Source organism: Erythrolamprus reginae, chromosome 1, assembly GCF_031021105.1.
Source record: "Erythrolamprus reginae isolate rEryReg1 chromosome 1, rEryReg1.hap1, whole genome shotgun sequence".
Taxonomy (NCBI): domain Eukaryota; kingdom Metazoa; phylum Chordata; class Lepidosauria; order Squamata; family Dipsadidae; genus Erythrolamprus; species Erythrolamprus reginae.
In genome coordinates, this window is record NC_091950.1 from 112836083 (window position 1) to 112850503 (window position 14421).

Consider the following 14421-nt stretch of genomic DNA (forward strand, 5'->3'; position numbering starts at 1 on the left):
TCTCTTATGTTGGTTTCAGGTATATGAAAAAGTTGCCTATCTTTTAACAGATCTAGGTAAGCAAAGTTTCTTCCAAAAAGCCTTGAGGTGATTTAAGTTCCATGGAGATGTGGCAGGTGCAGAATACAATATTGACCCTAGGTTTTATAATCTATTCTATTAGGGTTAATCCAACAGCTTTATTTGGAGTTTAAACCACTCAGAGTTTTGAAATTGGAAATAATCAATAAAATTAGCAAGTAAATAATAAAATAATGTAATAAAGTGTTATGATAAGTATTTTATTTTGCTTTGTTTCTTCATTGTTCTGCCTTGTTCTAATAAAGTTCCCAGAAGTCCAGATATTATAATAAAAAACTGACTAATTGCTCATCACCTTAATGAATTTTTCATTCATTCATTCATTCATTCATTCACTCGCTCGCTCACTCACTCACTCACTCACTCACTCACTCATTCATTTATCCCATCCTTATTTTCACAAATAACTCAAGGTGACAACAATAATAATTAATAATAATTTATTAGATTTGGGGCGGCTCACAACAATAATAAAATAGTGTGACAATGTAAACAAATCTAATATTAAAAAGCATCTAAAAATCCATCATTTAAAAACCATGCAACACATGCATACCATATATAAAACTATAAAACCCTGGGGGAGATGTCTCAATTCCCCCATGCCTGGCGATATAGGTGGGTCTTAAGTAATTTGCGAAAGACAAGGAGGATGGGGGCAGTTCTGATCTCTGGGGGGAGTTGATTCCAGAGCGCTGGGGCCACCACAGAGAAGGCTCTTCCCCTGGGGCCTGCCAGACAACATTGTTTAGTCGACAGGACTCAGATAAGGCCAACTCTGTGGGACCTGCTGGAATTCGTGCGGCAGAAGACGGCACACCTTCCTTCTCCAGTTATCCCACAGTGACAACCCTGTGGGTGACCTGGGCTCAGAGAGAGTGTGTGTATCTGGCCCAAAGTAGCCCTACTGACTTGCATGCTTAACACAGGACTTGAATTCATTTTGCTTTCTAGCTTGGTACCTTAACCACTAGACCAAACTGGCTCTATAGACTTCCCTATAGCCTGTAGGGTTGTATCCAAACCAGCAATATACAGTAGAACCTCCGGTCACAACCATAATTTGTTCCATAACTTTGGTCACAACCCAACTTGGTCGTGACCCAAACTTAATTTTGGAAATTTGGCACATACAAAAGAAAAAATGGCATGGAAAGAGAAATTAAACCATGGGGAATTTTTTTTTCTTTTTTGTAAATTTGGTCATGGTCAGAAATGTTCAGGACCAGAGGTTCTACTGTACCTCTAATATAACCCCAAAGGAAGAACTTATTGTTCAAACGCTGAATCTTATCTTGCTAATAGTCCTTTGCAATAAGTTAAAAGGGATAGGAGTAACTGACTGTCTACCTTGTTTCATTTTGCATATATGCATATATGCATAGAACTGCAAGCTGTTCTGGATTTTCATTAGGATTATACAAGCCTGGCTTCCAAAAATCTGAATGAAGCAGAGTGACAGCAAAAGTTAGAGCTTTCTTCATCTCATTGTTGTCACCTAGCCCAGACCTGATCACCTTAATTTATAGAGGAGTTATATTTAATATTAGCAATAAAAGATTTTAAAGACTAAAGACAATCAGAAGTGATAGGTATATCAGAAAGAAAACTTACCATTCCACTGAAAATGATCTTGAGTACCCTGTTTCCCCCCAAAATAAGACATCCCCTAATAATAAGCCCAACAAGGCTTTTGAGTGCATGGTAATAAGGCCAAGCACTTATTTCAGGGTCTTATTTTCAGGTATCTAATTACTAAGATACATCCAGGTTCCCAAAACTCTGAAGAAATTAATGGTCATAGAATTATAATAATGTTCTACTGCAGCCTGCATTAGCATTGAGTTTAATGGATTTACTCCCAAGAACATGGATACATGCGCGCACGCGTGTGTGTATTTGGTGTGTTGGGGTTTTTCCTGTTTATCTAGAGTGTTTTTGTGATGTTTTTATATAGAGAGACAGAGAGAGAAATTTATTTTATTGGCATATTTTATATCTGTTTATTTGATGTATTTGTATGCCACTATAATCTCCTTCCACATGAGAATTTACAAAAATTCCCAGAATTTCACTATAGATAGATTTTGTGTCTAGAATTTAAGATTATATTCTTACTATTCCAAGTTTCAGATTTGACTTAATAGGCAGATTGACATATGCTTAAAATGAAAAAAAAATGTGTTCTTTGAAAGTCTATGATGGAATTTTTGTTGAGACTTTTTGTTTTCTTTTTATAGAACACCCCAGAACAGATTCCGAGTGGGAGAACAGTTTTGCTTTGAAAATGTTTCTTTTCCAGTTTGTCAATTTAAACAGCTCTATTTTCTACATTGCCTTTTTTCTTGGAAGGTAAGTTAACTTAAAGTGAATTGAGAAAATTGACCTTGTTTTTAGAAGGATAACAATGCCCTGAGACAATAAAGCATGCTTCACAATCCAGTGCCTAAATAGAAGGAAGGAAGGAAGGAAGGAAGGAAGGAAGGAAGGAAGGAAGGAAGGAAGGAAGGAAGGAAGGAAGGAAGGAGTCTCCACCACAGTTGATTGGCTAGTGCAACTATTGCTTGGCAATTGTTTAACCATAAATGAGTTGCTACATTGTCATCTTCATCCTTGGATTCCTCAGCCTAAATGACAATTGATGAAGTAGACAAGAATTGCTTTATCGATTATTTTTTTCTGTGTTGTGCATGTGGGAGGGAGGGAGAGAGATCATAAGATATGGAAGGGAAGTTGTGATAAGTGCACACTTGTATATTTTGTTATGTATCTACTACATGGTATGCACATGTTTGAAACTCAGTTAAGCATTTCTTATTCTACTTCATGTGTTTCTTGCTTGCAAAGCAAATGGCCAGAGATCAATAGATTGCCTACAGAGATAAATTGTGTAAATTATATTTCATGAATACATATTGTGATATGGGAATTGCATTCACAGACATCTATTTCTAACTGTGCTGATGAAAAATGGATAGTATGGTGTGCAAGTGTAAGAGACCGAGTTTGTATTGCAACGTTAAAACTTGTTTTTCTCATTTGCCCCCTCTTGCAGATGCTAGGATTGCATTGTTTCAGTTTTCTTGATTGTGTCTTTGTTCCTCTGCCAATTACAGTCTAACGCCTGGCTTCCTTCTGTATGAATTTTCATGCTCTATTTTGTACTCATTGTTCTCAAACTCCTTGGCCCTCCCTGCTGTTTCATGGAGGGTTGTGAAAAGCTATATCATTATCTATGGTCAGACTGTTAGATTCAAATAATATAAATAATTTCACACTAAGCACCAGAAAAAACTAAAATGGAGTGCTGCTAATACACATCACAACAATAATATTATGATCCATGTCTTTTACTAGGGGTTCTAGAAGTTATCTATATAATAGTATAATAAAATAGGTACATAATTTCAAAATCATTCTAAATGCTTAACAATGCTTTTTTTAAAAAAAATTATCAACTTGTAAAAAAAATCTTTTTGTACTGCATTTTGTTGAGGAGCAGAAATCTTACCTTTCAGATTTGCTGGTCGTCCTGGAATGTACAACAAACTTTTTAACAAATGGAGATTAGAAGAGGTAATATATTTCCTATTAACCCAGTTTATTCATTAAAAAACTGCCTTTTAACATTAATTTTCTTAACTCTTCATTTATTTGGGTGCTGGTAGGTTAAATACCTCTGCCTAGTCTACAGAAAAGAAGAACTGGGGTTGACATGGTACCAGTATTCCAATATTTTAGGGACTGCCACAAAGAAGGGAGCGGTTAACTTATTTTCCAAAGCACCATAAAGTAGGGTATGAAACAAAGGATGGAAACTAATCAAGGAGAGAAGTGACTGGAATTAAGGAGAAACTTCCTAACAGTGAAGACAATTAATCAGCGAAACATCTTGCCTTCAGACATTGTGGGTGCTGGAGGTTTTTAAGAAGACCCTCGATGGCCACTTGTCTGAAACGATATAAGCTCCATGTAGAGCTCCCCGTAGAGCTCCATGGTTCAACGAGGAGCTCCGGGAGTTGAAACGCCAAAAGAGACGTCTAGAGAAGCGATGGAGGAAGAGTAGGTCTGAATCTGATCGAACACTTGTAAGAGCTTTTATTAAGACTTACAAAGTGGCGCTCAAGGCGGCAAGATGCGCGTATCATGCCGCCTTGATTGCATCAGCGGAATCCCGCCCGGCCGCTCTGTTTAGGGTGACCCACTCCCTTCTTAACCAGGGGGGAGTTGGGGAGCCCTTACAGAGTAGTGCTGAGGATTTTAACACGTTTTTCACTGATAAAGTCGCTCGGATCCGGGCCGACCTCGACTCCAATTGTAAAACAGAGTCGACTGACAACGAGTCAGTCGAGGTGACTGGGGCACATACTTGTCCACCTGTCTGGGAAGAGTTTGATCTGGTGACACCTGATGAAGTGGACAAGGCCATTGGAGCTGTGAGTTCCGCCACCTGTTTACTGGATCCGTGTCCCTCCTGGCTGGTTTCGGCCAGTCGGGAGGTGACACGGAGCTGGGCCCAGGAGATTACCAACGCTTCCTTGGGGAGGGGAGTTTTTCCATCACTCTATAAAGAAGCGCTCGTGCGCCCCCTCCTCAAGAAGCCCTCCCTGGACCCAGCTGTGCTTAACAACTATCGTCCAGTCTCCAACCTTCCCTTTATGGGGAAGGTTGTCGAGAAGGTGGTGGCGCTCCAGATCCAGCGGTCCTTGGAAGAAGCCGATTATCTAGGTCCCCAGCAGTCGGGTTTCAGGCCCAGTTACAGCACGGAAACCGCTTTGGTCGCGTTGATGGATGATCTCTGGCGGGCCCGGGACAGGGGTTTATCCTCTGTCCTGGTGCTCCTTGACCTCTCAGCGGCTTTCGATACCATCGACCATGGTATCCTTCTGCACCGGCTGGAGGGGTTGGGGGTGGGAGGCACTGTCCTTCAGTGGTTCTCCTCCTACCTCTCTGGCCGGTCGCAGTCGGTGTTAGTGGGGGGTCAGAGGTCGACTCCTAGGTTTCTCCCTTGTGGGGTGCCTCAGGGGTCGGTCCTTTCCCCCCTGCTATTCAACATCTACATGAAACCGCTGGGTGAGATCATCCAAGGACATGGGGTGAGGTATCATCAATATGCGGATGATACCCAGCTTTACATCTCCACCCCATGCCCAGTCAACGAAGCGGTGGAAGTGATGTGCCGGTGCCTGGAGGCTGTTGGGGCCTGGATGGGTGTCAACAGACTCAAGCTCAACCCGGATAAGACGGAGTGGCTGTGGGTTCTGCCTCCCAAGGACAATCCCATCTGTCCGTCCATTACCCTGGGGGGGGAATTATTGACCCCCTCAGAGAGGGTCCGCAACTTGGGCGTCCTCCTCGATCCACAGCTCACATTAGAAAAACATCTCTCAGCTTTGGCGAGGGGGGCATTTGCCCAGGTTCGCCTGGTGCACCAGTTGCGGCCCTATCTGGACCGGGACTCATTGCTCACAGTCACTCATGCCCTCATCACCTCGAGGTTCGACTACTGTAATGCTCTCTACATGGGGCTACCTTTGAAAAGTGTTCGGAAACTTCAGATCGTGCAGAATGCAGCTGCGAGAGCAGTCATGGGCCTACCTAGGTATGCCCATGTTTCACCATCACTCCGCAGTCTGCATTGGTTGCCGATCAACTTCCGGTCACAATTCAAAGTGTTGGTTATGACCTTTAAAGCCCTTCATGGCACTGGACCAGAATATCTCCGAGACCACCTGCTGCCGCACGAATCCCAGCGACCGATTAGGTCCCACAGAGTGGGCCTTCTCCGGGTCCCGTCAACTAAACAATGTCGGTTGGCGGGCCCCAGGGGAAGAGCCTTCTCTGTGGTGGCCCCGACCCTCTGGAACCAACTCCCCCTGGAGATTAGAACTGCCCCTACTCTCCTTGCCTTTCGTAAGCTCCTTAAGACCCACCTGTGTCGTCAGGCATGGGGGAACTGAGACATCTCCCCCGGGCATATACAATTTATGAATGGTATGTGTGTATGTATGTGTGCTTAGAAAATGGGGTTTTTAAAATGTTTTTAGTAGAAATTTAGATTTGCTGAAATTGTCTTCTGTTATTCTGTTGTGAGCCGCCCCGAGTCTGCGGAGAGGGGCGGCATACAAATCTAAATAAATGAAATGAATGAAAATGAAATAAGGCCTCCTGCTTAAGTGTAGGATTTGACTAGAGTTCAAGTTCCCTTCCAGCTCTATTCTGACTTATGACATGTATTTTAGAGTTATCAGTATTGACTTTATGACTCATCATAATCCCAAATCATGTGTTATGGATGGCTATGTAAATATGATAGATAGATAGATAGATAGATAGATAGATAGATAGATAGATAGATAGATAGATAGATAGATAGATAGTGTTCTGCTGGGCTCTCTGGTAGAAGCCTCCCGAAAATTCACGGATACAAATTTCAGACACACACACACACATTTGAAAATTCAAAACATTGTCCTTTATCACAAAATTCAAAAGAAACAAAGCACCCTTTTTGTATTGCAAAGAGCACTCTTACCCAAAACAACCTTGTTCCCTTAATCAGTCCTTAAGTACTTAGCTAGTAGCTGTGAAGAAACGTCACAGCCCTCCTTCTTCCCACGAAGTGAAACACACACACACTTTACTCTGTTTTGGTGTCAAAGGCGTAAAAAATTCACAAACAAAGTTCAGACACAGCAAGGCACGATCCTGAAGAACTGCGATCAGATAATCTTCCACAACGGCCAAACTAGCACTATTTATAGCAGCAGCTCTAATTACTGGAGCCCCACCCAAACACAGGTGGCCTCTCTTATCTACTGTAATATTTCCTCAATTGGTCTCTTCGATGCATAAGTCTGCGACTGTGTGGGTCTAACACTTCGTCATCCGAATCGACTGAAGATAATGGTGATTGGCTTCCTGGGCTGTGTGCCAAGCCACCCTCTTCCAAGTCATACCCCTCTTCTTCTTCGTCCGAGGAAACTGCACTCCCTGACTCTGACGGCAACAAAACAGGCCTAGGATATGTTGGCGTTTCCCCTGCCTCCACCTCCACATTCCCTGGGGTAAGAGCTGGGCCAGAGCCAACCACAACAGATAGATAGATAGATAGATAGATAGATAGATAGATAGATAGATAGATAGATAGATAGATAGATAGATAGATAGATAATCAAACGTTATAAAATTTGCCTGAAGTAATACATAAATTAATTACAGTGACTGAACTGACTTCAAGATTGGTTTAATTTTTTTAAAAAAATCTTTGTTAGTTTTTTACTGACTTTTCTCCATAGTGCCATCCAAGTGGCTGCTTAATAGATCTGTGTCTGCAAATGGGTGTAATCATGGTTTTAAAACAAATGTGGAACAATTTCATGGAGCTTGGTTATCCGTAAGTATGATGCATAGCATCTTTATATTTCTATAAAATAAAAATATTTTTCCTGTTTCTGCAAATTATGCTCTTTGATACAGATATGATTTTCAAGGAGACCCTGTTTCTTTTTAGTAGCTCTGACAATAAGGCAGTGATGACAAACCTATGGTACATGTGCCACAGGTGGGCATGCTGAGACACATCTGTTGGCACCCAAGATGTTACCCTATGTCAGCTCCAGCATGCATGCCCACACTGGCCAGCTGATTTTCAGCCTTCTTTTTGGCTGTTTTCACTCTCCCCAGGCTTCAGGAAAGCCTCCTGAACCCTGGGGAGGACGAAAAATGGCTCAATGGTCCAACCAAAAGTCCAGAGGCTTCAGAGAGTCCTGTAGGCATCCACAGGGGGAGGACATTGCATTATGGGTGTGTCCACACCCTTTTGTAACCCAAGCTAAAAAAGCTTCACCATCACTGCCCTGAGATAAGGCAATCACAAAATCAATATATATTCCACCTCGGATTGCCTTTAATAATTATACGCTATTAAGGAAAAAGGCAAAGATAATTTGCACACACCATCAAAATAACCATTACTTCTTGATAGGTATTGATAGGACCATCTGCAAAAAAAGGGGATCTCTTTTCTTTAAGTAGTGCAAGGAAGAGAATGGAGAATCCAAACACCATTTTGGGAGGTGGGGAGGAATCCTTCAGGTGACATGGTTTCATGGTCTGGTTTTCTAATGTAGGTTACTCCAGAATTGGTGGTCACGACGCAAGATCAAGAAAGGAGGACAGTTTCTGGAGCATAAAGTGTCCTTATCTCAGTGGGAAAAAGATTGGAATCTACAGCCCATGAATCTCCATGGTCTGATGGATGAATACTTGGAAATGGGTGAGCATTGGGATAGAAAATAAGATGTTTCTTTTGATGCAAGGTAGATTTGCTTACCAATTGTCTTATTTCTAACCATGTGAACTTTCTTTCTAGTTCTACAGTTTGGCTTTACTACGATCTTTGTTGCTGCTTTTCCACTAGCACCTTTGCTGGCTTTGCTTAATAATATTATAGAAATCAGGCTTGATGCGTACAAGTTTGTTACACAGTGGAGGAGGCCAATGCCTGCAAGAGCAACTGACATAGGTGAGATTTCTCTATATGTAAAATTGTCATTATAGATCAGTTGCAATTTTTTTCATTGTGACGTTTTTGCTGGCAAAATTACATTTTGCAAAAGGTGGTATGCATTTTATAATGTGTGTATAGATTCCAGTGTATTTTTTCATTAATAAAACCGATGACGTTGGATAGACTGAAATGGAAAGCACAATAATTTTGAAAAACTTAAAGACCTTGAACAAGAGACCCTTAGAGAATTGACTCTGTTCTGCGTAAAAAGGCAATGAACTGAACCAAACAGGCAGTTGTTCCATCTCTATATTGCCATCATTCAGCTGTGACTCCCGTAACAAGCCTATATAGTATGAAAACACCATTTTTCATGCATGTATGAAGTTAGAATTACAAGCAAGGCAAAATGGATTATCATTTATTGAGACAGCAAAGGGCACGTTCATAGACTGGTTTTAAAAGTGGATGTTTATTTCCTAGGCTAATTCAAATGAAGGGCAAAACACACAGCATTGTTGGAAATTGCTTTTTAATTCTGGTATGCAACTGGACAAATCTTTATGATTCTTTATCAGCTTTGCATTTAGTTATACTGTAATTGTTCTCTTCTAGGTATCTGGTATGGTATCCTCGAAGGAATAGGAGTTCTAGCTGTAATAACCAATGCTTTTGTCATTGCCATTACTTCGGACTATATCCCACGTTTTGTTTATGCATACAAATATGGACCGTGTGTCAATGAAGGATACAGCCAGGAAAAGTAATTATGCCTTTGCTATACTTTTTCTTTTTAACTGATGTCCTAACTTTTGTATTTTTATCAAGTTTGTCAGCAGATTTGTTTTTGCTCTTGCAATTTGTCTGTGACTTTGCTATTTTGACAAACTACGTCTATACCAAAGGTTGTGCCAATGAAGCTCAAAAATCATCTTAATCAATAACTACTTGCAGAATCATTGTCTTCAGTTTCTGCCCTGAACTGGTTTTTTAAAGTTTGTTGTATTCAGTGGAACAGCTTCACAGTTTTAGTGCGTTAATATGCTCAAGACTGTGAAGATTCTTTAAAAAAATATTATGCTGTGACAAATATCACACAAATAAAATAATATTGCAAGTTTACTTGTTCATCAGACCCTTGCTTAGAATGAAACTAAAATCCAGAACCATGAAAATAGTATTAGAAAAATGTCCTATTCCTATTTCCCAACCTCAGAACATTCATTTCAGTAGATCCCATATCCTGATATCACTAAATCTAGCATTTCATCAGCAGGGGCAAGGATTTGCTTACCAAAATACGGATAATCCACAATGTCAAAAGTATGATTAGATTAGATTAGATTTATTGGATTTATATGCCGCCCCTCTCTGCAGACTCGGGGCGGCTCACAACAATGGCAAAAACAGTACATAGTGACAAATCTAATACCCACCAATCCAATTACAATTTTAAGTTAAGAAATTCATAAAACAATCCCAATATATATTAAAAAACAAGCACACAATCAATCAAACACCAAAACAACATGGGCAAGGGGGAGATGTTTCAGTTCCCCCATGCCTGATGGCAGAGGTGGGTTTTAAGGAGCTTACGAAAGGCAAGGAAGGTGGGGGCAATCCTAATCTCAGGGGGGAGCTGGTTCCAGAGGGTCGGAGCCACTACAGAGAAGGCTCTTCCCCTGGGTCCCACCAGACGACATTGTTTAGTCGACGGGACCTGAAGAAGGCCGACTCTGTGGAACCTAACCGGTCGTTGGGATTCGTGCGGCAGAAGGCGGTCCCAAAGATATTCTGGTCCGGTGCCATGAAGGGCTTTATAGGTCATAACCAACACTTTGAATTGTGACCGGAAACTGATCGGCAACCAATGCAGACTGCGGAGTGTTGGAGTAATATGAGCATACTTAGAGAAGCCCATAATTGCTCTCGCAGCTGCATTCTGCACGATCTGTATGATCTCTATGTTAAAAGAAAACTACATGTGTTTTAGGCCACAACTTTTACAAATAAGGAGGTCCAAAACTTTAGAGGTAATCAGATTGCTTACTAAAAGACCGATCACCTCCCCCCCCCCTTCCCTGCTATGCAAAACACTTCCTTCTCTGAATCCAAAACCGGAGCGTGCAAAGGCAAAAAAAAGAGCATCACATTTTCTGGCAGTTCCAGGCAGCTGAGATCATGGCAACAGTGTTTTTGGATGGTAGCGCCTTGCCTTACATCACCTGCGCAGTGCCCCAAAACTCTTTTTGCCTCCGCACACCCCATTTTTGTAATCATAGAGAGGTAGTGGAGATCTCCAGACAGTGGAGATTGTGGCAACAGTGTGTTTGGGTGGCAATGCCTTGCCTTACACCCCCTGCGCAGCACCTGATTCATCAACTGAGTCCTGACCTCCGCTCTTCCCTGGGCTGTGTGCAGAATCAGGCTCTGATGGAAGCCCGGAACTGTGTTTATGAGATGGCAGCATCCAACAGAACTGAAGTGTTGCCTCTCTATCAGACCTTGCTGCAAGAAAGCCAGGCTTTCGGCTATAGGTAGGAAGATGGGGGTGGTAGGTAGGAGTGGAGCTTTGGCTATAGGTAGGAAGATGGGGGTGTTTCAGGAGTGGAGCTTTGCTGCCAGGTCCATCTTCTAACCTCCAAAAAATCATACCACACCCCACCCTACCCACTCCAGTTAAATGTCCCTGGGGTGATAGGATTTGTTTTAACCAGAAAAAAAGATCTGTGCTGCTGATTATCAACTCCAAGTGGAAGTGAGGACACTGTGGATCCTGATGCTGCTAGGCAGAGACAGGATTTTTTTTCTTGTTTTCTTCTCCCAAAATTAAGGTGCATCTTATATTCTGGTGCATTTTATACTCCCAAAAAATATGGTACTTCCGAACGACAGGTACCAGTAGACAGTTTATAACAATAGGCTGCTATTTCAGTTTCATTTATTTTTGCTACTTACAATTTCTTAAATTTCAATTGACAATATTTTTTGATTCTTTGGCTTTACAGTTACACGTTTAATAGGTAGGTATAACAGAGGAATTATTGTGTCATGCAGATAGGAGTTCTCTCTCTCTCTCTCTCTCTCTCTCTCTCTCTCTCTCTCTCTCTCTCTCTCTCTCTCTCTCTCTAATTCTGCTCCATTATCCATGCTATGGCTGTAACCTTTTTCCCCCAGATAATCTTAAATCCTTTTTATAAAGAAATAAACAGACAAGCTTCTATTCTAAACCTTAGCCCATGACCTCAATAAATGTTTCCATGAAAATGCCTTGGCATGGTCCTCATTTCATTAATATTTTCTTTTAGATCTGAGCAGGGACAAATATATATATATATATATACTGAGTTTAAATCAGACTTGCATGAAAAACAGCATAAATTAGATCAAAATAGAAGTTTCCATGGAATCAACATTATCTTATATTTTTTGACATGTACTAAATGTCTCTTCGTAGGATGGGTATTAAATATCCATCAAGCGAATAATTATTTAGCAAACTGAAACATTACTCTTTTCCAACTAAACTGTCGATGATACTTAGGTGTACATTATTTTACCAGTCACATCATCATATGAAAATAATGCCTCCAGTCCAGGATTCCCAATATGGATTTCTATAGTAGTGGTTGTCTATCATAATCTTGTGCATAAGCACAATTTGACATCCTTCTTCACTTTCAGAAGGGAACTAATTTCTTTCAGCATCCCATAATTGTTGAAACTGAATGACAGAAAGGAGGTTTTTATTTAGCATTAGTTAGGACTTCTGAGCCGGGGGGGGGGAATCCACATGTGCATGCATCAATTTCCAAGGCATAAACTTCATTGCACATACTCTGAGCTTTATGGTTTTCTTGCAGCATAGCTCCTGCTACTCGCATATGAAATTCTATGACATTATGTCATCATCATCCACTGACGATATGACCAGCATGCCATAACATATGTAGGCATGCATGGATAAGGGCAAACAGGGTGAATGAAACATGTTTTGCATGCCTGGTTCTTGACAAAGTAATTCTTCAGGACCAAATGTATTGATTCGTCTTTTTTTTATCTCCTAGATGTTTGGAGGGATATGTCAATAGTAGCTTATCAATATTTGATCTGAGTGAACTTGGCAAGGGATATTCAGGATACTGCAGGTATGTATTATAAGCATGGCTTATAAGCATGGCTTCCAGGGTGGAGATTATTCTAATTGTATGAGGAAACCATCACAATCCTAGATTCTACATTTGCTTTTTAACTTTAGATTTTAACTTTAGAATCTTTAGATTAGATTCCATAGATTAATGGAATCTATGCAAATAGAAAGATGTTCATACATGTGGGGATTGAATAAGAGATGCTAAAATTGTCACACTACATATCTTTAAGTGAATTTAGTCAATTATTTTGGTGTGATATGCATTCATAATTTTTAAAATTGATGTAAAGTATTTATATCCCTGAAAGATATTTATAGCAATGTAAACAAATATCAAAGTCTAACAAAGTAAGGGTAAAATTGACAGGAGTAAAAATCTCAGTAGAAGTTCAGCAACAAAGCCACCAAGCACAGAAACAGCTATTCCTATGAGAAGGGATGCAAAGCAAGCTAACAAAAAGCACTTTCATCTCTTCTTGTCAGCAAAAGTCCTCCCCCTTGCTACTTATGTCCCCAGTGCACATGGTGTGGATGCCCCATAAATAATGAAAGCTCACATTTTATAATGTGCTTTTGCCTAATGCAGCCTAATCCAACCTACATTTAAATGGCTTGTTCTGCAGTTCTCTGGAGAGTTTGAGATTAGGCGAACCAAACTGACCCATATTCATTTTCCTCCTTCCATTTGCTGTTATCTCATTTCTTTATCTGCAGATATTCCTCTCTCTCTCTCTCTCTCTCTCTCTCTCTCTCTCTCTCTCTCTGTATGGGTGAGATACTCATATGTATGTATATATTTATATAAATGTGGATGGATAGGTGAATGATCAATGGATAGATGGGTTTGGATGGATGGATGGATGGATGGATGGATGGATGGATGGATGGATGGATGGATGGGTTGTGGGACCATGTAGTGGGTGTGGGTGTGTATACAAACAAATACATATCTAAGAATGTGGTTGGTCATGAATGGGTGTGCATGTTGACATTTGCAAAGGATTGCTGGATAGACAGACGGATAGAATTAGCTGTTGTCTTTCTCTACTTCTGTTACAGGTATAGAGATTACAGAGCCCCTCCATGGAGTTCAACTCCATATGAATTCACCTTACAGTTCTGGCATGTTCTAGCAGCTCGATTAGCTTTCATTATAGTCTTTGAGGTGAGTAGAATTGAGAATTGAATGGATAGCCACTAGCTATCTTATGCAGCTACTCACCTTTCTCTTTCTCTCTCTTTCAGCATCTAGTTTTTGGAATAAAATCTTTCATTGCTTACCTGATTCCAGACATGCCCAAAGACTTATGTGACAGAATGCGAAGGGAGAAATATTTAGTTCAGGAAATGATGTATGAGGCTGAGCTGGAGCATTTGCAAAGAGAGCGAAAAAAGAATGGTAGGCAGTATCACCACGAATGGCCTTAGATGATAAAAAAGGATGGAAGAAAAAAGGGGGCAAAAACCACCAGCAGAAGCATCATGACTGAACATTTCCAGAAGTCAAGATGAAGGTGGGATTTGGAAAGAAGACAACAGAATCGAGCTTTGTATGTATGTTGATGTAAGGAAATAATGTTATCAAGCTTTCTTGTAAAATTGGAACAAATCCTGTTACCGGCAGATACAATCAACTGTTCTGCTTCTTCCATGTTCTGTGCTCAGAAAAAAAAAA

General features: G+C 40.7%; 1 protein-coding gene across 3 annotated transcripts in view; it reads left to right on the forward strand.

Annotated features, from left to right (window-relative positions):
* The window catches only part of ANO3 (anoctamin 3), a 292176-nt gene extending 277755 nt beyond the window's left edge, over window positions 1-14421 (forward strand). For all 3 annotated transcript variants that reach the window (XM_070761935.1, XM_070761933.1, XM_070761934.1), the window contains 10 exons: window positions 20-56; window positions 2322-2433; window positions 3600-3657; window positions 7380-7477; window positions 8214-8359; window positions 8456-8608; window positions 9209-9356; window positions 12661-12741; window positions 13806-13911; window positions 13992-14421. In XM_070761935.1, coding sequence (XP_070618036.1) covers window positions 20-56; window positions 2322-2433; window positions 3600-3657; window positions 7380-7477; window positions 8214-8359; window positions 8456-8608; window positions 9209-9356; window positions 12661-12741; window positions 13806-13911; window positions 13992-14174 — 1122 coding nt within the window. In that variant the 3' untranslated portion in view covers window positions 14175-14421. The remainder of the gene's footprint in view (window positions 1-19; window positions 57-2321; window positions 2434-3599; window positions 3658-7379; window positions 7478-8213; window positions 8360-8455; window positions 8609-9208; window positions 9357-12660; window positions 12742-13805; window positions 13912-13991) is intronic.